Here is a 25089-nt window from a genome sequence, read left to right on the forward strand (position 1 = left end):
GCCATTCAGCCACCGTAGAGAAAGAACCAGAGCACAAATGTTCTCCATTCAACTGTGACTTTTATATCCATATTACAAAATCATGTATTTACTGATCGTTGTGAGTGTCAAATTTGACAGGTAGAAGGGCCTATGGAACGCTAGCTGAGGAAAAGGTAGACTAGAAAATGACCTGTGATTACATCACGGGTGAAGGGTCTTTGCAGTGGTGTGGTTGGGGGTCGCTCTCACGGCCTGCCTGCCTATAAAAATATGTAGAGGGGATGGATGGAGAAAGGAGGGGTGGGGGCACTCTGCACAATCTCTCTCTGACTCACACACTCATCGTTACTCCCATGCTGCTTGTAGGAAGCGATACAGTGGGGATTCTCCGCTCCTCGACCACACAATCACTCACGCTCCACTGCTGCATATCACATCTTACTGTAAATGACCCTCTCATGCCAAATGCAGAAATCAATTTTAATGATTTCATAACGGCATTGTACAGCTTAGTCACTCAATGGGGAATTTAGTCACTCAATGCCTAACAAAATATCAAAGGGAAACCCTGCAGCGGAGCACACCAAAATAGACTAAAATAGGGGATTACCTTAAAAAAAGAATGGACATAATCCCAAAATAAACCATTTACTTTGGATGGGTTAAATCAGAAATGCATCAAATTGTTTATTTGTAATTGAAATAAAATGTGATGTGCTGCAGTAAATCATTATTAGAGGTACTTGCGAGCGCCTCCCCTACATATAGTAGATGATGGGGTTTGACCAGTCAGGTGATATTTTCCGCTTCACCATTTTGTGCTGCTGTTACACTGTATATTTGTCAGAAGATTCGTGACTAGACCATTTACATCGCTAGTTAGCGACATACGTTTCCCAGTTTACATTTAAAGAGCTTGTGGCCTTCGATAGGTTTAGTCGGTAAGCCATTAAGGGGAACCGAAATATCCGTTTTGTATTTCGTGGTAAAAAAAAAAATTAACTGAGAGAATGTCGTCAGAAAGCCCCGAATACTCTCCGTTCTTCGCAGTGATGGGTGCCTCTGCAGCTATGGTTTTCAGCGGTAATTATGACAATTCAATTACTATCTTTACCATAGCTATATTTAAATCATTTGTCAATTCAAACCGCATCTCTTTAATGCCTGAAACCAGCACAGAAACGGTTAGCGTGACAGCGAACGAGCTAGCTAACCAACTACATGGCAAACTAACCCAGTTTACTAGTTGCATAGCTAGCTAACTTAGCGTATACGCACTTGAATCATGTGTATCTGCGTAGTGAATGTTAGTTGGCTTTTATCGAAACTTGTTCTCATAAATACCTAGTTCAGTAAAAGTACTAACTGCCTTGCTATCTAATACATTTCCTAGCTAGCCAAATAAAACTAAACTTAGTAGGACAGTTAACCAAGGGATGGAGTTGGACGCGATTCCATGAATTGTCACTGGCGAATGTCACGTTAGTAGGCTGGACAATAGAAAGAGTGTAAATTCACCCAAGGCTGAAAAATGGCAGGAGAAGGTTGGCTGAGCTGGAACACTAGCCCGATCCCATAGCAAATTAACGGAACGTCCGTAGAGCCTGTTTTGACTGGAGTGACGTTTAGAATTACATTTCGCCTAAATGGCACTACAAAAAGTATTCCTTTTATTTTACCACTACAATCTGTTCTTAGGACGAAACGGAAAAATAACAACTCGTGTAGAAAGGTAACATTCGCACCTCAATGGTGCTATGTCTGCATAAAGAGGAAGCAGGGGAAACATTTAAACTTTTGCTGTTTCTGGTCTAGCAATCGACAGCAGAGTACGCTGCCCAACCTTATGTAATTAGAAAGAGGATATTACTCTGATTTAAAACGGTGTCCGACTTGAAAAAAATCTTAATATACACATTTGTTGAAATATACCAGCATGCTACTCCATCGGAAAACAATGGTAGGGAGCTTAGCGTTCCAAGGGCATAAGGTATTTTGGGGCTAGCAATTGATGACAAGAGTATGCTGCCCAGCCTTACATGATTAGAAAGAGGAGATATACAAAGTGTGAGATATTTGGCAAAATAGACAGACATACCTATATTTCCCTATAGCTAATCAAGTTGCCCAGTATTTTGTTAAACTGTGTCTTTACCAGTAACCACGCCTCCAAAATAATGTGTTTGATAAATGTGTGCGTCGATAGGTCATTCTTTCTGAATTATTTGCTTCGGTTTATGTTTTGTGACATACCACAATTCGATCTGCTTGTTTACAGCTGCACTAGGGTCAAACAACATTCCTTTGACACCCAAGGAGCTGGCAAGAGATATGGCCCTGAAACTGTACCTTAATCCAGGGATGTACACTGAATTATCCCAACTTTTTACCTTAGCTGTCCCTTACGAAGAGCAAAGCCACAGTAGCTTTTTGGATTGGCAGGGTCAGCCAATCAGCTCTTTTGTTGTTCAACGCACCGTTGGCTGTTGCTACTGCTAGCTAGCATGAAGACAAACTGCAGTTTACTTAAACTAGCAGTCTTTCAATGTCCTTGGTGTAACAGTTTGGGGTACACACCTGAATTGAGGTATGTTTTCTGAGCCATATCCACGGTGTCTTAATATACACAGGAATGCTGTCCAATTTTAGTGCAGCTGTTAGCAAGCGGGTTGGATCTGCTGGCTACACCAGCTTTGTGCATAGTGCTACTAGCTTAGGCTAGCAGTTCATTATGAAGGGAAAGGGGGGGATACCTAGTCAGTTGTACAACTGAATGCCTTCAACTAAAATGTGTCTTCCGCGTTTAACCCAGAGAGGTGCGGGGGCTGCGTTAATAGACATGCACGGCGCCCGGGGAACAGTGGGTTAACTGCCTTGCTCAGGGGCAGTATGACAGATTTTTACCTTGTCAGCTCGGCGATTCGATCTCATTTGGGTCCCAGGCTGAAAAAGTTTTAAGAACCCCTGTTCTAGACGATTCTGTGCTTCCGACTTTGTGGCAACAGTTTGGAGAACTGTTTCAGCATGACAATGCCCCCATGCACAAGGCAAGGTCCATACGGAAATGGTTTGTCTATCGGTGTGGAAGAACTTGACTGGCCTGTACAGAGCCCTGACCTCAACCCCATCGAACACCTTAGGGATGAATTACATTGCTAAAAAAAAAAAGGAACACTAAAATAACACATCATAGATCTGAATGAAATAATCTTATTAAATACTTTTTTCTTTACATAGTTGAATGTGCTGACAACAAAATCACACACAAATAATCAATGGAAATCCAATTTATCAACCCATGGAGGTCTGAATTTGGAGTCGCACTCAAAATTAAAGTGGAAAACCACACTACAGGCTGATTCAACTTTGATGTAATGTCCTTAAAACAAGTCAAAATGAGGCTCAGTAGTGTGTGTGTGTGGCCTCCACATGCCTGTATGACCTCCCTACAACGCCTGGGCATGCTCCTGATGAGGTAGCGGATGGTCTCCTGAGGGATCTTCTCCCAGACCTGGACTAAAGCATCCGCCAACTCCTGGACAGTCTGTGGTGCAACGTGGCGTTGGTGGATGGAGCGAGACATTACATTTACATTTAAGTCATTTAGCAGACGCTCTTGATGTGCTCAATTGGATTCAGGTCTGGGGAACGGACGGGCCAATCCATAGCATCAATGCCTTCCTCTTGCAGGAACTGCTGACACACTCCAGCCACATGAGGTCTAGCATTGTCTTGCATTAGGAGGAACCCAGGGCCAACCGCACCAGCATATGGTCTCACAAGGGGTCTGAGGATCTCCTCTCAGTACCTAATGGCAGTCAGGCTACCTCTGGCGAGCACATGGAGGGCTGTGCGGCTCCCCAAAGAAATGCCACCCCACACCATGACTGACCCACCGCCAAACCGGTCATGCTGGAGGATGTTGCAGGCAGCAGAACGTTCTCCACGGCGTCTCCAGACTGTCACGTCTGTCACATGTGCTCAATGTGAACCTGCTTTCATCTGTGAAGAGCACAGGGCGCCAGTGGCGAATTTGCCAATCTTTGGCAAATGCCAAACGTCCTGCACGGTGTTGTGCTGTAAGCACCACCCACACCTGTGGACGTCGGGCCCTCATACCACCCTCATGGAGTCTGATTCTGATCGTTTGAGCAGACGCATGCACATTTGTGGCCTGCTGGAGGTCATTTTGCAGGGCTCTGGCAGTGCCCCTCCTGCTTCTCCTTGCACAAAGACCGCTACCTCCGCCCTGCTGCTGGGTTGTTGCCCTCCTACGGCCTCCTCCACGTCTCCTGATCTACTGGCCTGTCTCCTGGTAGCACCTCCATGCTCTGGACACTACGCTGACAGACACAGCAAACCTTCTTGCCACAGCTCGCATTGATGTGCCATCCTGGATGAGCTGCACTACCTGAGCCACTTGTGTGGGTTGTAGACTCCGTCTCATGCTACCACTAGAGTGAAAGCACCGCCAGCATTCAAAAGTGACCAAAACATCAGCCAGGAAGCATAGGAACTGAGAAGTGGTCTGTGGTTACCACCTGCAGAACCACTCCTTTATTGGGGGTGTCTTGCTAATTGCCTATGATTTCCACCTGTTGTCTATTCCATTTGCACAACAGTATGTGAAATGTATTATTAATCAGTGTTGCTTCGTAAGTGGACAGTTTGATTTCACAGAAGTGTGATTGACTTGGAGTTACATTGTGGTGTTTTAAGTGTTCCCTTTATTTTTTTGAGCAGTGTAGAACGCTGAGAGTGAGCCAGGCCTAGACGTCCAACATCAGTGGCTGACCTGACTAATGCTCTTGTGGCTAACTGGAAGCAAGTCCCCGCAGCAATGTTCCAACATCTAGTGGAAAGTCTTCCCAGAAGAGTGGAGGCTATTATAGCAGCAAAGGGGGGGGACCAACTCTTTATTAATGCCCATGATTTTGGAATGAGATGTTCGACAAGCAGGTGTCTACCTACTTTTGGATATGTAGTGTAAATCAGATCGAGCCCAAACTGCCATGTAGTAGGGAGTTGTCGTTAACTACAGGCCAATATTCTACATAATTATATTTTCTGAGCTAAACTAACTACAATGACCAGCATCCATTGCGCACCTACTTGGCCAGACTGAGACGAGAGACAGTATAACGTGATCGGGAGGGAGAGAGCAAGCAGTTTCTTTGAGGTATCTCTACCTGAAAATATATAATCAAAGATTGATAGTTGCTGTTCTTACTTTGAACTACTAAAATAGTGTTTTTGTCAGACAGCAGCTCTATAGCGATGGAATGAAATGAAATAAAGGTGTCAAATAAGCCTAAAACAAATGTAATATACACAACTGAAATGTTTTATTGACGTAATGTGAATGAATGCTGGTTAAGTGATAAGCAGTAATGGGCAGTCGCTAACATCCATGGGACTTGAATTATTTTCTGTGTTACAGCATTCAAACAACATTATAAAAAAATGAAATTGAAGATTGTGATAATTTATTGAACTAATCAAACCGAAACGACTTCAAAAAGCACCAATCGCTCAGCACTACCAGTAGGAGAACAAGCTAAAGTGATGAGACAAAACATTTAGGGATTGCCATCGTTTGAGCCACGTTGTTTGCATTTTCAGTTGAAATAATGTCAGTGCATTCATTTGATTGCTTGCTCATATCCTTGATGTCCTCGGGCAAGTGAGGGTGTAGAAACAACTGTCTAGTGATCTTGTGTCTTGCTTGTGACAAACAAGGACAGGGATGGATAAGTATTGTTTTAGATTTTTTTTTTTTATTATCCTGTTAGGTCTGATGCATTCACTCAAAGCATTTTCAACAATATGCTACCTCACAGCATCAAATTACCAATCAACTGTGCCTTTGATTGCAAGAGATGTTTTGGACCATCACTAGGTCGGAATTTATTCCTAATGTTTAATTTAAAATTTCTGTACGGAGTACTGTTTTTCCTTATTTAATAATTCAAAAGTTGAAGTGCCTTTTTATCAATAGCCCCTGTAGTCTTGTAGTATAGCTTAGGCTACATGTGGCAAAGCTGGTTGTGTGCTGATGCAGCATGTGGTAAGAAATTAACATGCTGCTAAATTATGTTATTGAGCAGGGCTTCCCAAACACAGTCCGAAGGCCCCTCCCTGGGTGTACGCTTTTTGGTATTTGCCGTAGCGCTACACAGCTGATTAATTGAATTCGCTGTGTAGGCCTAGGGCAAAAACCAAAACATACACCCATGGCGTTTGGAAACTCTAATATAGAGGCCTTGACCTAGTGGGGTTATTGAATCATGCAGCTAGGAGCTGGAGTGCACGTGGCACCATTTTCTCCTTTACTGTGCTGTGTGGTGGCGGCATGCCGCCTGTCTGTCGACCAGGGCCGTTGCTTTGAGTAAAAGGCCTAAATGGTTAGGATGCTGGTTGACTGCACAATCGAGAGCAGGTGTATGACAGCTCATATTTGGGGAAAGTTGTCCTTTTCTATTTTTTCCTGATTTACTTTTATCCTTACTTGCTCTATTGTAGTTAATTCAACTCTGTAATGACTTGTGGCGAAAGGGTGATCCCAGTTATCTGTTTGCGTTAAGTATTCCCAATTTTACTCCCCTTCAAAGCTGTTGCTTATATTGTGCTTCATGATAATTTAAAAAGCAACAATTGTAGACTGGAGTTGATTTGTCTTTGAGAACATGGTTAAGCACTGATTTAAATAATTAAGACACACAAATTAGTGATGCACCGATATGACATTTTTGGCCGATATCGTCCTTGCCAAAAAAAACGATACCGATTTTTATATATATTTTTTTTTACCGTCCTTTTAAGCATTCTAGTACAGTTAAATAGTTAGACCGCTGCGTCCATGTGTTAAGGCACTGCATCTGTGCAAGAGGCATCACTACAGTCCAGGCTGTATCACATCTGTCCGTGATTGGGAGTCCCATAGGGCTGCGCACAATTGGGCAGCCCTATGGTCAGTTAAGAATTTGTTCTTAACTAACTTGTCTAGTTAAAGGTTACACACACCACACTGACAAAGTTTTGTTGATGTTTACGTATGTCCCCATTACCAGTAAATCAATCAAAACCTATTTCTTTCACTTACTAATTGTGCCGTTTAGTCGTTTCATTCTCAACCAGGATTTCTATGGAAGGCAGTTTGGTTGTGTCAAAAAAAGATACACGTCAAATAACACTTTGAAGTGTCAAATAACACAACATAATCTGTTAGTAGCTATAGTTAGCTAACTATATAGATAGGTGTCATCTAAAATAACTCTAATTTTTATAAGACAGTTCTTATTTGATTAATGGTTGGACCATCTATGTGAAGCTAGCCACAGTAAGGTTTAGCCACAATAGTGGAATTTGCGGTTAGCCTTCAAAATAAAAGTATAATCATATTTGTATCCATTTGCATCACTGTCAATGACAGACTTTTATTTCAAGGCAAACCGCAAATTCTACTTGTGCCTAATCCTTATTGTGGCTAGCTTCACAACACAACCCGGTCCGGTCGAGCATCACTAGCCAGATGAAGCTAGCTGGCTGCTTATAAAGTTGGCTTTGGGCAGCAGGGTTAAGTAGCTGGCTAGCCATTTATTTTCATGAACTGAAGTTCAATTTCAATAGGTGAACAACAAGTGGCAACCTAGCTAATACTTACTCACAAGGATTCTTAAATCATTGCTAAGAATTATGAAAATGACTGCAGTTTCTGCTGGTTATTGTTTTCAGGCTGGTTGTATTGGTGCTAGCTACCCCAGTTGTTGCGGTCGAACAAATGAACGCTTTATTACCAATGCTGTATTGTAAATGCATCGTTCGTGGCCGGCGTTTGCTTGTTTGCAGATTTTTTTATTTTTTTTTGTACACCTTTTACAGTGCTACTATATCTTTTTTGATATGCAAAGACCCAAACTGTTCCATAGTATGTATGTGGTGAAGCTAATAACAGTGACGCTATTACTGTGTGACTCCGGTATGGCAAAATCTGAAAAATAGCTCACTTGGTAGTGTGTACCGGTGCTCGACCAGTCGGCGAAAGCCAACATCACCCACGTCAGAGACCGGTTGATTGTCAAGGGCAATGAATTCCATTATCTTGGCTTTAATGGATTTCGCCTTTGAGTTGTCTCGCTGAAATTCTTAATCTTTCAAATGACTGCTGGACTTGTCTGCTGTGTGACTGGAGCAGTCAACATTGTGGGCTAGGTTAGGAGTGCTGTGTTGCACGTGTAGCCAACATTTTGTGGCATTATTACGTCATGTACCTACGTTTTATTTAAGTATGCACGGTAGCTTTGACATCGTTTTTTTTTTTTTTACCTCACCCTTAAACTAGACATCGGCCGACACCGATGTTGGCATTTTCAGCTAATATCGCCCGATTCCGATATATTCACTTTCTTTTTTTAAAATGTATTGTGCATCCCTAACACAAATGACTTGAGGGACCTAACCAGAAGACAGAAAAAATAATTTTCCTGACCCCCTTGCTGCTGGCCTTCTGCCATTTAAGCTCCTGAAGTTTCTGGTAAAAGGCTACACCATGGGTCGGCAACCTTTTTCCATTTGGTGTGCCAATTTATCTTACCATTTCTACCGATCTGCTTGCCAGTTATGATTTTCATATGCACAGTTTCATTTCATTTATAATAAAGTTGTTCGTATTTCATTATCACGTGGTCATTGAAAAAGTTAGTTATATTACCATTGCCAACTACGTATGCTAAAAATAGCCTACATAAAGCCAACAAATAAAAACATTGCAGCCTGCAGGTAGAAAATATCCTGTTTTTTTTATTTTTTTATCCTACTAGCAAACTTTCAACCTTGTATAAAATATTCTGGGCCCTCAGTTTCCCGTGCCAGTGAGCTCCAGACACACAGCTGCAGGCCAGGTAGCCTTGGTCTACTTCTATGCATAATCAGGTGTGCGTCCTTACTCAACATTGATTGACATGAGCGTTACAAACGAAAGACTTGTAAATGGAATGAAATAAGCCAAAATGTGTTCCTCACAAGCGTAGCCTAGGTTGTGCGGCCAGCAAACAACTTGTCTACTCCAACAATGAGAATGGTAAAAGACTGGGATGATATTTTGAATGCATTAACAAATTACCCTAACCAAACTAACATTGTAGATTAGAATAGTAAATGTACTTCCACAATGGATTAGTCCACTGAGACAGGTGTGAATCAGACGGGTGTCTCGTGTGCTAAAAAATATATGTATGAGACCAAACAATTGACCAGTCAACTAAATGGGGTCAGCCCTACTTGGAATACTACCATGGGTTTTAATTTAGCTTTCAAGCATAATCAATTACCTAATCATTTGATGACAGGTTGTGGCTAGATTTCATTGGGTGCAGTGGCGATGGCTGCTCCAAGTTGTTGGTCATCAGTTGAGCCTGCGTCATATCCACAGGGTAGTGGCCTGTTATGTCTGCAGCCTCATCTGCGTGAGGCCCCTGCTCTTGGTTGGTAGTCGGTCCAGGCGCTGACTGGCTGTGACGAGCACAGTCGAATCTCTAACCCTGGCAATTTGACTGGTAAACTCACGGGTACACTCTCAATGGCTGCCTGGAATTGTGATGCAATTTCCATAGTAATGTAGAATGTGGCTCATGCATGCAATGGAATGTATTTTTTGCAGTCAGTTGAGTTGAATCAACAAATCACTGCACATATTGATGTATACGCTTCCTTTTTCTTCCTGCTTTCCTCCTATGGGCATCAAATGTTATGTCACATGCTTCGTAAACAACAGGTGTAGACTAACAGTGAAATGCTTACTTATATGCCATTCCCAACAACGCAGAGGTAAAATAAAAATAATAGCACGAGGAATAAATACACTGAGTAATGATAGACAACTATTTCCATTGAGCGGTAATTCCCCGTTGACCTCTAGTTCTCTATGTTGTGTATTATCTTAAAATATTCTTACAATAGCTTGGTTATGTACCAGTGCCGAGTCTTTCCCAGGGTATGAGTTGAGAACAAATTCTTATTTACAATGACGGCCAAACTCGGACGACGCTGGGCCGATTTGTGTGCCACCTTATGGGATTCCCAATCACGTCCGGATGTGATACAGCCTGGATTCGAACCAGGTACTATAGTGACGCCTTTGCACTGAGACTGCCTTAGACTGCTGCGCCATAGACCGGTGTGCCACATAGCCATAGACCGGTGTGCCACATAATCATCTCATTCATTTCACATTTCCACAAACTTCAGTGTTTCCTTTCAAATGGTATCAAGAATATGCATGACGTTCCAGCAGGTATATCTCACTTGTCACCCCCAAAGCCAATTCCTCCTTTGGCCGACTCTCCTTCCAGTTCTCTGCTGCCAATGACTGCAACGAACTACAAAAATCTCTGAAACTGGAAACACTTATCTCCCTCACTAGCTTTAACCTCTTACATCTAGATGTTCCGCTAGCGGAACACCGCTCCAATATCCAATGATCATTCGCGCCACGCCCTACAAAGTCCTCAAAAATCCAAAAACTTCAATTTTTCAAACATATGACTATTTTATCTCCTTTATCTAACCACACTGTCCGATTTCAAAAAGGCTTTACAACGAAAGCAAAACATTAGATTATGTCAGGAGAGTACCCAGCCAGAAATAATCACACATTTTTCAAGCTAGCATATAATGTCACAAAAACCAAAACCACAGCTAAATGCAGCACTAACCTTTGATCTTCATCAGATGACACTCCTAGGACATTATGTTATACAATACATGCATGTTTTGTTCAATCAAGTTCATATTTATATCAAAAACCAGCTTTTTACATTAGCATGTGACGTTCAGAACTAGCATACCCACCGAACCCTTCCGGTGAATTTACTAAATTGCTCACGATAAACGTTCACAAAAAACATAACAATTATTTTAAGAATTATAGATACAGAACTCCTTTATGCAATCGCGGTGTCCGATTTTTAAAATAGCTTTTCGGTGAAAGCACATTTGCAATATTCTGAGTAGATAGCCCGGCCATCATGGTTAGCTATTTTGACACCCACCAAGTTTGGCACTCACCAAACTCAGATTTACTATAAGAAAAATTGGATTACCTTTGCTGTTCTTCGTCAGAATGCACTCCCAGGACTTCTACTTTACACCCAATGTTGTTTTGGTTCCAAATAATCCATAGTTATATCCAAATAGCGGCGTTTTGTTCTTGCGTTCAAGACACTATCGAAAGGGTGACGCGCCGGTGCGTATCGTGACAAAAAATTTCAAAATATTCCATTACCGTACTTCGAAGCATGTCAAACGCTGTTTAAAATCAATTTTTATGCGAATTATTTATTTTTCTCGTAAAATGGCTGATATTCCGACCGGGAGACGTTGTTTTCGTTCAGACTGAAAATGTAAAATGGACTCTTCACGTGCACGCGTGCACCCGTGTCATTGTTCTCAGATCGACCACTATCCAAATGCGCTACTGTTTTTCAGCCAGGGACTGCAGAGTCATCATTCCCCGTTCTGGCGCCTTCTGAGAGCCTATGGGAGCCTTAAAAAATATCACGTTACAGCAGAGATCCTCTGTTTTTGATAGAGGCTATAGAAGGCCAAGAAATGGTCAGAGTGGGCACTTCCTGTATCGAATCTTCTCAGGTTTTGGCCTGCCATATGAGTTCTGTTATACTCAGACACCATTCAAACAGTTTTAGAAACTTTAGGGTGTTTTCTATCCAAATCAAACAATTCTATGCATATTCTAGTTTCTGGGCAGGAGTAATAACCAGATTAAATCGGGTACGTTTTTTTTTTATCCGGCTGTGAAAATACTGCCCCCTATCCTAAACAGGCTGATTGGTACTGTTGAAACCGGGATTCATCCGTGAAGAGCGCACTTCTCTAGCGTGGCCGTCGACGGTGAGCATTTAGGGGGCGGTATTGACACGGCCGGGAAAAAAACGTACCCGATTTAATCTGGTGTCTGATTATTTCTGGCTGGGTACTCTGCTGACATAATCTAATGTTTTGCTTTCGTTGTAAAGCCTTTTTGAAATCGGACAGTGTGGTTAGATTAACGAGAGTCTTGTCTTTAAAATGCTGTAAAATAGTCATATGTTTGAGAAATTGAAGTAATAGCATTTCTAAGGTATTTGAAAATCGCGCCACGGGATTCAATTGGCTGTTGCGTAGGTGGGACGAATTCGTCCCGCCTAGCCCAGAGAGGTTAATCAAAGCAGCAATAAGCTACAGTCATAGTCTCTGTGTGTGGCCTGTTGGGACATCTAATAAATGGAAGATGGAATTATGATGGAATGAAAGTTAAAGTTTACTTTGGGCACGCTTTTCATCCAAAATTCCAAATGCTGCCCCCTATCCTAAAAGTTAAGTTACATTTCTGCTGCTTCCCTCACTAGCTTCCCTCACTAGATTCGACCAGATCGATACGGAACGGGTCTAGTTGTCCTCGGGTCCGTTCAGAACAGGTCTCTCTATTTAAATGTATTTGTCCATTTCGGAACGAGGTCCAACTTTTTGGACCTGTGACGACCTCTAGCCTTTGCCTGACTTGCAGAATGATATAATGATTATTTGCATCAATCCAGTGGCCATTTGTTTTGCTAACTCGGCAACCAGATGAGTGCTACATAAATATCGCTATCCAAGCAACAGTCTCTGGCTGGTGCACAATTTAATTAAAGGGTAACCTATACCTGAAATTCTACATTTTGTAGATTTTCCCAGACCTCAAGTGGTCTCCTGGTGTGGTTTAACTTCTTTGGGCTAGGGGGCAGTATTTTCACATCCGGATAAAAAACGTACCGATTTAATCTGGTTACGACTCCTGCCCAGTAACTAGAATATGCATATAATTATTGGCTTTGGATAGAAAACACCCTAAAGTTTCTAAAACTGTTTGAATGGTGTCTGAGTATAACAGAACTCCTATGGCAGGCAAAAACCTGAAGGTTTCATGCAGGAAGTGGCCTGTCTGACAAGGTGTTGTTCTTGCTTCTGTGTATTGAAGAGTCTTAGCTGTAACGTGACATTTCCTAGGGCTCCAATAGGCTCTCAGAGCCCGGGAAAAACCTGAACGATGACGAGGCAGCCTCAGGCTGAAACACATTATCGCCTTTTCCAAGTGGCCCATCAGAGGACAATGGAATTAGGCGCGTGCCCGATTCGACCCCGTGCAGTATTTTCCTTCGGCTGTTTAGCTAATTGCAGATTCCCGGTCGGAATATTATCGCTTTTTTACGAGAATAATGGCATAAAAATTGATTTTAAACAGCGGTTGACATGCTTCGAAGTACGGTAATGGAATATTTAGAAATTGTCACGAAATGCGCCATGCGCACGACCGTTATTTACCATTTCGGATAGTGTCTGGGACGCACGAACAAAACGCCGCTATTCGGATATAACGATGGATTATTTTGGACCAAACCAACATTTGTTATTGAAGTAGCAGTCCTGGGAGTGCATTCTGACGAAGAACAGGAAAGGTAAGACCATTTTTTGTTATACTAAATGGGATTTTGGTGAAGGCTAAACTTGCCAGGTGTCTAAATAGCTAGCCCTGTGATGCCGGGCTATCTACTCAGAATATTGCAAAATGTGCTTCATCCGAAAAGCTATTTTAAAATCGGACATATCGAGTGCATAGAGGAGTTCTGTATCTATAATTCTTAAAATAATTTATGCTTTTTGTGAACGTTTATCGTGAGTAATTTAGTAAATTCACCGGAGGTTTGCGGGGGGTATGCTAGTTCTGAACGTCACATGCTAATGTAAAAAGCTGGTTTTTGATATAAATATGAACTTGATTGAACAAAAAATGCATGTTTTGTATAACATAATGTCCTAGGTGTGTCATCTGATGAAGATCATCAAAGGTTAGTGCTGCATTTAGCTGTCTTCTGGGTTTTTGTGACATTATATGCTAGCTTGAAAAATGGGTGTCTGATTATTTCTGGCTGTGTACTCTGCTGACATAATCTAATGTTTTGCTTTCGTTGTAAAGCCTTTTTGAAATCGGACAGTGTGGTTAGATTAACGAGAGTCTTGTATTTAAATAGCTGTAAAATAGTCATATGTTTGAGAAATTGAAGTAATAGCATTTCAAAGGTTTTGAAAATCGCGCCACAGGATTCAACTGGCTGTTACGTAGGTGGGACGAATTCGTCCCGCTGGTCCCATAGAGGTTAAGCATTGTTGTGGACATTTCTTTTGTTTTCTATTAATTTTTTTAATTTTTATATAAGTGATTTGAGTGAAAAACAAAATGGAATCAAGCAAACAATCGCAGACCCTGTTCTATTCATTCTGCACACACAAGGACTTACTTCTAGAGAGAATAGTCTAAGATGAATCCAATGTTCCCTTTAGTACTCATGGAGGCTGACCATAGCCATTCACAAAGGAGCATCATTGATCCACCGCCCATGATACATTGCCTGGGTTTTGTGGTCAGTCTGCAGTGCAAGAGACCTGTTTAGAGAGATTTAAAGGTGTAGGTACTCAAACTTGGTAGTGTTTTGTAATATTTACAGTGAATGCAAATCTCTACATGTAACACGTTTAACTGGCTAATTCACTCCTTTTGGGCACAATTTCTCCTAGGCTATTTGATGAAGTCATATTCACATACTGTTGCTATATGCTGGAGCTTCTTAGCACTCCTTGCTGGGTTGAGGCAAACAATATTTATCTTTCTCCACCAACAAAAATTACCTTGTCCAGTGTCGTCCTTCTTGCACAATGCTAAGGTAAGAGTGGCGCAGACAGTCGGGCAGTAGCTGCTAGTTAGGCTGCATATTAGATGCTCTGGTCAGTCGCAGCCACCTCAGGGCTGTCAGTTTAGTGTGATCTCGCTGCGGGTGATGCATGTTTGCTGTGGGAGAAATCTCGTCAACCCATTCTGCCTCTGATTCGCGACCACGGCGGCCTGTCGCCCCCATGGTGGCCTGTCACCCCCACGCTGGTGACAGGCTCTCGCCGTTACCTAGATATTTATTTTATCCTCCAGTCGGCTGACCTGTTACCGACCGAGCACATCCATTTTTAGAGGCCCATGAGAGTATTGATTTTTATCACAACACTGTTCTGCCTCGGATTCTCTGCCCCTCCTGCAGACGTTGGCACTCTGACTTCTCTGGCTGTCTGCATCCTGGTCTGTGTAGTTTTTGAGCCTCCTGTCGGCGTGCTGACTCTGCATTCTGCTGGGCCGCTATTACATTAGTGCCCTGCTGCCGCTTGTCATGTAAAAATGTTCCCAGCTAAAAGTGTTCCCAATTCAATGTTCTATTCATATTCACGTTCTCGGTTCCGACTTCAGATGAGTCCCATGAAGCTTGTGGGCGTAGAGCAAAATGGATAATGCGTTTGTGAGAGTCAGCTTTTTAGATCTGGGTCCAAATAGTTTCTAACTCGAACGTTTCAGGTGTTAGACCTTTTCGTGAGAAACAATTATTGGCACGCCGAGGGGTCAGACTTCGGACTAGTCCAGTGAATTTTGTGGGTGTTGTAGCGCAAAAAGGGAAACTCGTTCATGTTTGAGTCTCAGCTTTTAAGAACTGGGTCCAATAGTTTCTAGCTCAAACGGTTCAGATGTTACATATGTTTTCAAACATAACGTCACAATTGATCAGAACACAGAACTATCAGAACGTGAACATTTTCAACCTGGGAGCGTTTTTACATGACACCGGTTAACACTGTCATAGATTTAAATGTCTATTTTATTGAGTGCTGCCAATGTGACATCAGATTGGTGCTGGTTTGTGTCCTTTCTGAGCTACTTCTGCTGCTGGTTGCCTCTGCAGGTATGTGACATTCTGCTGATCTCTGAAGTCAGCAGCTTCCAGTATGGAAAACCTAATGAGTCTATTCTTCAGGCAGTCAGGGAGGTGGAGTGATTTTAGATTCCTGCAGCTCTTGCACAGGATGAAAGCCTGATCTTTAAAGCCATGAAATGGAATGAACAGGGTTAACCTCAGCTCTCCATTCCCTGTTGGTATCTATGGGTTGAGGTGAAGAGAATTTGCCCTGAACCGTAGCTGTTAAATGGAGTGGCTGGTTTGAGATCTGCAGTCAAGCACATTATCAGTGGTTAGGCTATGTCAGTGTTGGAGAACATGATGCTGGTAATTTCCTCATACACAAGAATTTCCCAGCTGTAGCTACATTGACCTTGTACAGGGAACATAAGCTATGGAGTTGTAAATTTGTTAGCTAATCCTCGATTTCAGTTCCTCCATATTGCTCAACTCTATTCTACTCTATTTGTACATTGATCTAATCACAGAATTAAATGGTACATCATTATACCATGGTATTGTTGAATACTCCTTTCTGATTGGCTTGAAGGGCATTCTATAGCGTGCATTATTTCCCTATAAGGCACGGTATATTTGCACGGTAGAATTCAGTGGCTATAGTAAATGTTTTGTTTGAGCTGCTTTTTAAAGCAAAAGTCGAGTTGGTATTGATTTCGATTTTCATAATAGCAAGTTGGACTGATGGTTTGGTTAGCTGAACTAGCAAGTTTGTTTGTTTAGGTTACCACAGCAACTACATTTAGTAAACTTACTTTTGGTCATGTAGTGAAGCTAGTATGTGGACACCTGCTTTTTGAACATCTCATTACAAAATCATGGGCATTAATATGGAAATGGTCTCTTTCCCCCCTTGCTGCTATAACAGCCTTCACTCTTCTGGAAAGGCTTCCCACTAGATCTTTAACATTCAACCAAGAGCATTAGTGAGGTTGGGCACTGGCTCGCAGTCAGCGTTCCAATTCATCCCAAAGGTGTTCGATGGGGTTGAGGTCAGGGCTCTGTGCATGCCAGTCCAGTTCTTCCACACATCTCGACAAAACATTATGTATGGTCACACACATTTTTAGCAGATGTTATTTCGGGTGTAGCGAAATGCTTGTAGTTCTGACAGTAGACTAGTATAGAATACAGTATATACATATGAGATGAGTAATGCAAGATATGTGAACATTATTAAAGTGGCCAATGACTTCAAGTCTGTGTATATAGGCTGCTGCCTATCTGTGCTAGTGATGGCTATTTAAGCCTGATGTTCTTGAGAGCTGTTTTTCAGTCTCTTGGTCCCAGCTTTGATGCACCTGTACTGACCTCGCCTTCTGGATGATAGCAGGGGGACCAGGCAGTAGCTCAGGTGGTTGTTGTCCTTAATGATCTTTTTGGCCTTCCAGTGACATTGGGTGCACAGTGATGCATTGTGCAGACAGCACCACCCTCTGGAGAGCCCTGAGGTTGTGGGCCTTGCAGTTGCCGTACCAGGTGGTGATAACAGCCCGACAGGATGCTCTCAATTGTGCATCTGTAAAAGTTTGAGGTGACAAGACAAGTTTCTTAAGCCACCTGAGGTTGAAGAGGTGCTATTCCACCTTCACCACACTGTCGTGTGTGGGTGGACCGTTTCAGTGATGTGTACGCAGAGGAACTTAACTTTCTACCTTCTCCACTGCTGTCCCGTCGATGTGGATAGGAGGGTGCTCCCTCTGCAGTTTCCCGAAGTCCACGATTACCTCCTTTTTTCTTTTGTTGAGTGAGGTTGTTTTCCTGACACCACTCCGAGGGCCCTCACCACCTCCCTGTAGACTGTCTCGTCGTTGTTGGTAATCAAGCTTACTACTGTTGTCTGCGAACTTGATGATTGAGTTGGAGGCGCGCATGGCCACGCAGTCATGGGTGAACAGGGAGTACAGGGTGGGGATTGAGCACTCAGACCCAGGGCCTTGATCTTAATGATGAGCTTGGAGGGTACTATGGTGTTGAATGCTGAGCTATAGTCAATGAACAGGATTCTTACATGGGTATTCCTCTTGTCCAGATGGGATTGTGCAGTGTGAAGGTGATTGCATCAAATGTGAACCTATTTGGGTGGTAAGCAAATTGAAGTGGGTCTAGGGTGACGGGTAATGTGGAGGTGATATGATCCTTGACTAGTCTCTCTCAAAGCACTTCATGATGACAGTGAGTACTATGGAGCAATAGTCATTTAGTTCAGTTACCTTTGCATTCTTGGGTAAAGGAACAATGGTGGCCATCTTCAAGCATGCAGGGACAGCAGACTGAGATAGAGATTGAATATGTCAGTAAACACACCAGCCAACTGGTCTGCACATGCTCTGAGTACGCGGCTAGGGATGTCGTCTGGGGCGGCAGCCTTGCGAGGGTTAACACATTTAAATATCTTACATCGGCTACGGAGCAGGAGAGCCCACAGTCCTTGGTAGTAGGCCGCCTCGGTGACACTTATCCTCAAAGCAGGCAAAAAAGGTGTTTAGCTTGTCCGGAAGTAAGACGTCAGTGTCCGACGTGGCTGGTTTTCCTTTTGTAGTCCGTGATTTGTCTGTAGACCCTGTCACATATGTCTCGTATCTGAGCCGTTGAATTGTGACTCCACTTTGTCTCTATACTGATGTTTTGATTGCCTTGTGGAGGGAATGACTACTGTTTTTGTATTTTGCCATATTCCCAGTCACCTTGCCGTGGTTAACCTCTCTGGGCTAGGCGGGACGAATTCGTCCCACCTACGTAACAGCCACTTACAGCCTGTGGCGCGATTTTCAAAACATTAAAAATCCTATTACTTCAATTTCTCAAACATATGACTATTTTACAGCTATTTAAAGACAAGACTCTCGTTAATCTAACCACACTGTCCGATTTCAAAAAGGCTTTACAACGAAAGCAAAACATTAGATTATGTCAGCAGAGTACCAAGCCAGAAATAATCAGACACCCATTTTTCAAGCCAGCATATAATGTCACCAAAACCCAGAAGACAGCTAAATGCAGCACTCACCTTTGATGATCTTCATCAGATGACAACCCTAGGACATTATGTTATAGAATGCATGCATGTTTTGTTCAATCAAGTTCATATTTATATCAAAAACCAGCTTTTTACATTAGCATGTGACGTTCAGAACTAGCATACCCCCCGCAAACTTCCGGGGAATTCGCTAACATTTTACTAAATTACTCACGATAAACGTTCACAAAAAGCATAACAATTATTTTAAGAATTATAGATACAGACCTCCTCTATGCACTCGATATGTCCGATTTTAAAATAGCTTTTTGGTGAAAGCACATTTTGCAATATTCTAAGTACATAGCCCAGGCATCACGGGCTCGCTATTTAGACACCCGGCAAGTTTAGCACTCACCATAATCATATTTACTATTATAAAAGTTTGATTACCTTTTGTTGTCTTCGTCAGAATGCACTCCCAGGACGTCTACTTCAATAACAAATGTTGGTTTGGTCCAAAATAATCCATCGATATATCCGAATAGCGGCGTTTTGTTCGTGCGTTCCAGACACTATCCGAAATGGTAAAGAAGTGTCGCGCGCATGGCGCAATTCGTGACAATAAAATTCTAAATATTCCATTACCGTACTTCGAAGCATGTCAACTGCTGTTTAAAATCAATTTTTACGCCATTTTTCTCGTAGAAAAGCGATAATATTCCGACAGGGAATCCTCTTTTCGGCAAACAGAGGAAAAAATCACAAAGGCGGGGGCGGTCGGGTCATGCGCATAAGCCCAGAGTCCCTTGATCGGCCACTTGAGAAAGGCGATAATGTGTTTCAGCCTGGGGCTGGAATGACGACATTCTGTTTTTTCCCGGGCTCTGAGCGCCTATGGACGACGTGGGAAGTGTCACGTTAGAGCAGAGATCCTTAGTAAAAGATAGAGATGGAAAAGAAGTTCAAGAAATGGTCAGACAGGCCACTTCCTGTAAAGGAATCTCTCAGGTTTTGACCTGCCATTTGAGTTCTGTTATACTCACAGACACCATTCAAACAGTTTTAGAAACTTTAGGGTGTTTTCTATCCATATGTAATAAGTATATGCATATTCTAGTTACTGGGTAGGAGTGGTAACCAGATTAAATCGGGTATGTTTTTTTATCCAGCCGTGTCAATACTGCCCCCTAGCCCTAACAGGTTAAATGCGGTGGTTCACGCTTTCAGTTTTGCCATCTATCCACAGTTTCTGGTTAGGATAGGTTTTAATAGTCGCAGTGGTTACATCTCCTATACACTTTCTGATAAAACTCGGTCACCGTCTGTATTCGTCAATATTATTTTTGGAAGCTACCCAGAACATATCCCAGTCCACGTGATCAAAACAATCTTGAAGTGTGGATAACGATTGGTCAGACCAGCATTGACTAGTCCTTAGCAAGGGTACTTTCCTGTTTCAGTTTCTGCCTATAGGAAGGGAGGAGCAAAATGGAGTCATGGTTTGATTTGCTGAAAGGAGGGTGAGGGAGGGCCTTGTATGCATCCCGGAAGTTGGAGTAACGGTGATCGGGTGTTTTTCCAGCACGAGCACTACTGTCGATATGCTGATAGAATTTAGGCAGCCTTTTCCTCATTTGCTTTGTTAAAATCCCCAGCTACAATAAATGCAGCCTCAGGGTAAATGTTTTCCAGTGAGGGCCATCGTTGTTTCGGATTGGGGGGTGTAATACACGGCCTTGACTATAACCAAAGAAAATGTCTCTTGGGAGGTAATACGGTCGGCATTTGATTGTGAGGAATTCTAGGTCAGGGGAACAAAAGGGGGGGGGTGGTGTATTGTCATGCTGAAACAGGAAAGGGCCTTCCCCAAAGCACAGAATCGTCAAGATTGACATTGTATGGCATTGGCCATGGTGATCTTAGGTTTGTGTGCGGCTGCTCAGCCATGGAAACCCATTTCATGATGCTCCCGATGAACAGTTCTTATGCTGACATTGCTTCCAGAGGCATTGTGGAACTCTGTAGTGAGTGCTGCAACCGAGTAGTTTTACGTGCTCCAGTACTCAACTGTCCTGTTCTGTGAGCTTGTGTGGCCTACAAGTTCGTGGCTGAGACGTTGTTGCTTCTAGACGTTTCCACTTCATAATAATGTCACTTACAGTTTACCAGGGCAGCTCTAGCAGAGCAGAAATCTGAAGGACTGACTTGTTAAGGTGGCATCTTATGATGGTGCCATGTTGAAAGTCACTGAGCTCTTCAGTAAGACCATTCTACTGCCAATGTTTGTCTATGGAGACTGCATGGCAGTGCGCTCGATTTTTATACAACTGTCAGTGGCTGAAATAGCCGTATCCACATTTGAAGGGGTCTCCATACTTTTGTGTGTGTGTATATGTATGTGTGTGTATATACACACACGTGTGTGTGTGTGTGTGTGTGTGTGTATATATCACACATACATGTCTGTACTTCAGTGGATGTTAAACATTTCCACTGTCAAATTAACTAATTTCTAGTGGCGAATGTGTTAAATTATAGCCATTGTATGACGGGGGATAATCAACTCGGGGCTCTGTGTTCTTTGGAAAATGTAACTCCTTGGAAGGTCAGTTCCACTCGGTTAGTGCATCGTGGAACACACCTTCCACATCGTTCATTATTTTCCATAGAACGCATAGCCCCTTGTTGATTATCCCTTGTGTTTAATTATTTACTTAGAATTAGATCCATAGAGATAGAATCTTTCTTTTTTCTCTTCTCCCCCCACCAGCCTTGGGAGCAGCCTATGGGACGGCTAAGAGTGGAACAGGGATTGCTGCCATGTCAGTGATGAGGCCAGAGCTCATCATGAAGTCCATCATTCCCGTGGTCATGGCGGGTATTATAGCCATCTACGGCCTGGTAGTAGCAGTGCTCATCGCTAACAACATCTCTGAGAAGGTCACCCTCTACAAGTGAGTCTGACATTTCCCACGTCCCTTTATTTCTAGAAATTGGCTCTATTTGCATTTCCCCTCGATTCCTATTACTTCAAGGTGAGGAACTTCTATCAGGCTCTGAGGCAACTGGTCCATCAGTCCATTATGCCTGACATTAATATTAGATCAAATCTATATACCATTAAAAAAAAAAGTTTTGTTGCCCAATATTTTGTTAGTTTTTAATTGAAAACATCTCATCTTACTATTGTCATTGTTCATTCGGTATCACATAGTAACCCTGTCCACTGTATTGATACTATGGTAATCCTCTGTCCCTCTCTGTGTTGTAGGAGTTTCCTCCATCTTGGTGCTGGGCTGAGTGTGGGCTTGAGCGGGTTGGCAGCTGGCTTTGCAATTGGTATTGTAGGTGACGCAGGGGTTAGGGGCACGGCCCAGCAGCCCCGGCTGTTCGTGGGCATGATCCTCATCTTAATCTTCGCCGAGGTCCTTGGGCTCTACGGTCTCATCGTGGCCCTCATCCTATCCACGAAATAAACCACCAACCTCTCCACCAAAATCTGTCTTTTTCTGTTGCTGAAGGAGAAATAAAAAATGTACGGAATACTGGATAAAAAATAAAGCGAATGAGAATAAAAAATGGCTCCATAAATATGGTCTTCTCTACAATGTGTACAGTTGTCCCAATTTCATAGTCAAATGCAATGTAGTGATTTGTCTGTCCTGTGTGTTGTAAAATGTATGAAGATCCGCTTTCCCCCCCACTGGTTTTACAGCCTCCAGGCTTGCCAGGTTTCTTGCTGGTTTCTGCCTCTGGTCTTAGAGAGCTGACCAAAGGGCCCCACTGCTTTTTCTCCTCCTGCATTGATTTGGCTGTTTACATGATTTCTGTATTTAATGTCTGAGGATCTATTTGTAAAGAAAAAAATGTATGGACAAGTTTTATTTTTTCATTTTATTTATAAATGTTTAAATGGGGCATAAATCTTTAATTCCCCATGAATTCTATAGATTTAATGCACTGTGGGTTAATTGTGATGTGGTTGGAGTTCCTCTGGACGTATTATTTGGTTTAAAATTAAGGTTGCCTTTAGTGTGGGAGTTGTGTGTAACTGTATTTGTCAGAATGAAAACATTGAAATGTTTTGATGTAGTACCGCTGTTTGATTGCATTAAAGGTTGTTGCCCAGTGTTGGGTCTCACAAGTGTAACTTTGAAAACATCTCTCCCTCCAGCTTCTTCATCCCCGCTCATCTGTAGATTTTCCACCACACATCGCTTCCAGTAAACATGCCTGGAGTTAGTTTTTGGTTGCAAGTTCCTTGTACTTTGCCATAGTGTAATTCAAATAGGTAGCCAGGTGATGTTTTGGTGTAGGAATTTGTTTTCACAGGTAATTTGCTTGAGATATGGGTTATTTTCAAGGTGAAGTTGGTTTTTAAAAGGGTACCATTTAGCTCAATTCATTGTTTAGAAATGTTCTTTATTTTTTTTAATAACCTTTGAATTAGAATAAATTAATTGTCTCACATTGATCAATCCATTAAAGGATGTGGCTGTTTTATTGTATTTCAAGTATGATTTATAACTAACGTTCAGCATCCAAAGAAAGCCTCTGTCATCAAATATTCACCTCTGGAGAGGACACCGGAGAGCAACTGACAGCTGAGTGTACTTTAAAGCAACAGGTGGCAGTCCTCTTGCCTCTGACCAGAAGATCGGTGGTCACTTTCAAATCATTTCCCAACGATTCTACATGTTGAATCGTCACCGTTCGACATGCGTACACAACAAATATTGGATTTAAGTAATTATTTGGTGGCTCAACCGGGAGAAATCAAATCGGAAGTCTGGAATTTTGTAAAACGATTTGCAGCTGTATAGATACTGTTCAGCTGCCCATTTGTTTATAACGGGTGTCAAAGTCATTTCCATGGAGAGTCTAGTGCCAGCTGGTTTTTCCTTTCAATTAAGACCTAGACAACCAGGTGAGGGGAGTTCCTTAATCTATCACGTACAGGGGAGGAGTGAAAAGCCACAGAATCTCGGCCCTCCGTAGAATGAGTTTTACACGTGGTTTATACAGTAACATAACCTGAATGTGCTGGCAGTTGGGTTGTGGTGAAGCAGATTGCACTGACAGTTCTGCTCTCTATTCAATATCAGCAGTTTCTCAGACTTGAAGTGTTATGTGGGTAGATTTCTGAAGTACATACCAGTCTTATGACCAGATCCAATGTAAAAATGTATTGTGAAGTTGTACAAAGGCTCAATGCTACAATGTATTGCTATTGAATCTGCAATGTCCATTGCATGCTCAGGGATTCTGTATGCTTGTCAGGAGGGTCTGTGTAATGCTGTTGATGGCACTGAAGGTGGCACTGTCTGGATTAACTCTTTGCTCTCCTTTATACTGGTATTGAGAAGAGGGTACAGGGGAGCGCACACTCTTAACCTGAGGCCTCCCAACCACACATTAGCAGTGAACACACTGGCCTATTTTACAAAACACCAACGTATGTCTTAATATTTTCAGGTGCTGACTTCTAAGCGCTTTTAATATTGCATGTATAGTCTACTACATATGTCTACCCAATAGTCTTCACACAGTCAACATTAGCCAGTCAATAGTACACAGTTCTAACAACCTCTCCGTCAACAGTCATAGCAATGCTATAGTTGGCTGGGAACAAGGCTGCTGCAGAAGATATGGCTTACCGCTCTGGGAATTAGTTCAATTAGCAGCTTCGTTACTCAGTGATAGCTTTCAACTCGTATAAAGCAGATGATCGTTAAGTGTTAATGGTGAAATGGTCAATAATCTACCGCTTACTTTGACCTCTATCGCTTTGACTGAAATGTATCATTTCTTCTCCCATCTCTTCCCCTGGGGTGGCAGGTAGCCTAGTGGTTAGAGCAGTGGACTAGTAACTGAAAGGTTGCAAGATTGAATCCCTGAGCTGACAAGGTAAAAATCTGTCGTTCTGAACAAGGCAGTTAACCCACTGTTCCTAGGCTGTCATTGAAAATAAGAATTTGTTCTTAACTGACTTGCCTAGTTAAATAAAGGTAAATAAAATCTTACAAGCACTCCACTGCAATGAAGACCAACCATTTTATCAGTGTAGCGCTACTGTAAAATGCCTGCTAAATGATAACAAGGGCTGGAGTCAGTTGGATTGTGCAAGGTTCCAAAACTGGACACATGCAGGATGAATTTGGCCCATGGGTGATAGTCTAACCATGGCCCTTCTCCCCCAGTTGCTCAGTTTGGCCGGGTGGCCAGCTCTAGGAAGAGTCTTGGTGGTTCCAAACTTCTTCCATTTAAGATTGATTGAGGCCACTGTGTTCTTGGGGACCTTCAATGATGCAGACATTTTTT

At 42.5% G+C, this 25089-nt stretch overlaps 1 protein-coding gene across 1 annotated transcript; it reads left to right on the forward strand.

Annotated features, from left to right (window-relative positions):
* Positions 1–757: 757 nt before the first annotated feature.
* Positions 758–22927, forward strand: LOC106578297 (V-type proton ATPase 16 kDa proteolipid subunit). Its single transcript, XM_014156968.2, has 3 exons — positions 758–1065; positions 21539–21722; positions 22040–22927. The coding sequence occupies exons 1-3, from the start codon at positions 993–995 to the stop codon at positions 22242–22244; spliced, it is 462 nt and encodes a 153-aa protein (XP_014012443.1). The 5' UTR covers positions 758–992; the 3' UTR covers positions 22245–22927.
* Positions 22928–25089: the final 2162 nt, after the last annotated feature.

Source organism: Salmo salar, chromosome ssa19, assembly GCF_905237065.1.
Source record: "Salmo salar chromosome ssa19, Ssal_v3.1, whole genome shotgun sequence".
Classification (NCBI taxonomy): domain Eukaryota; kingdom Metazoa; phylum Chordata; class Actinopteri; order Salmoniformes; family Salmonidae; genus Salmo; species Salmo salar.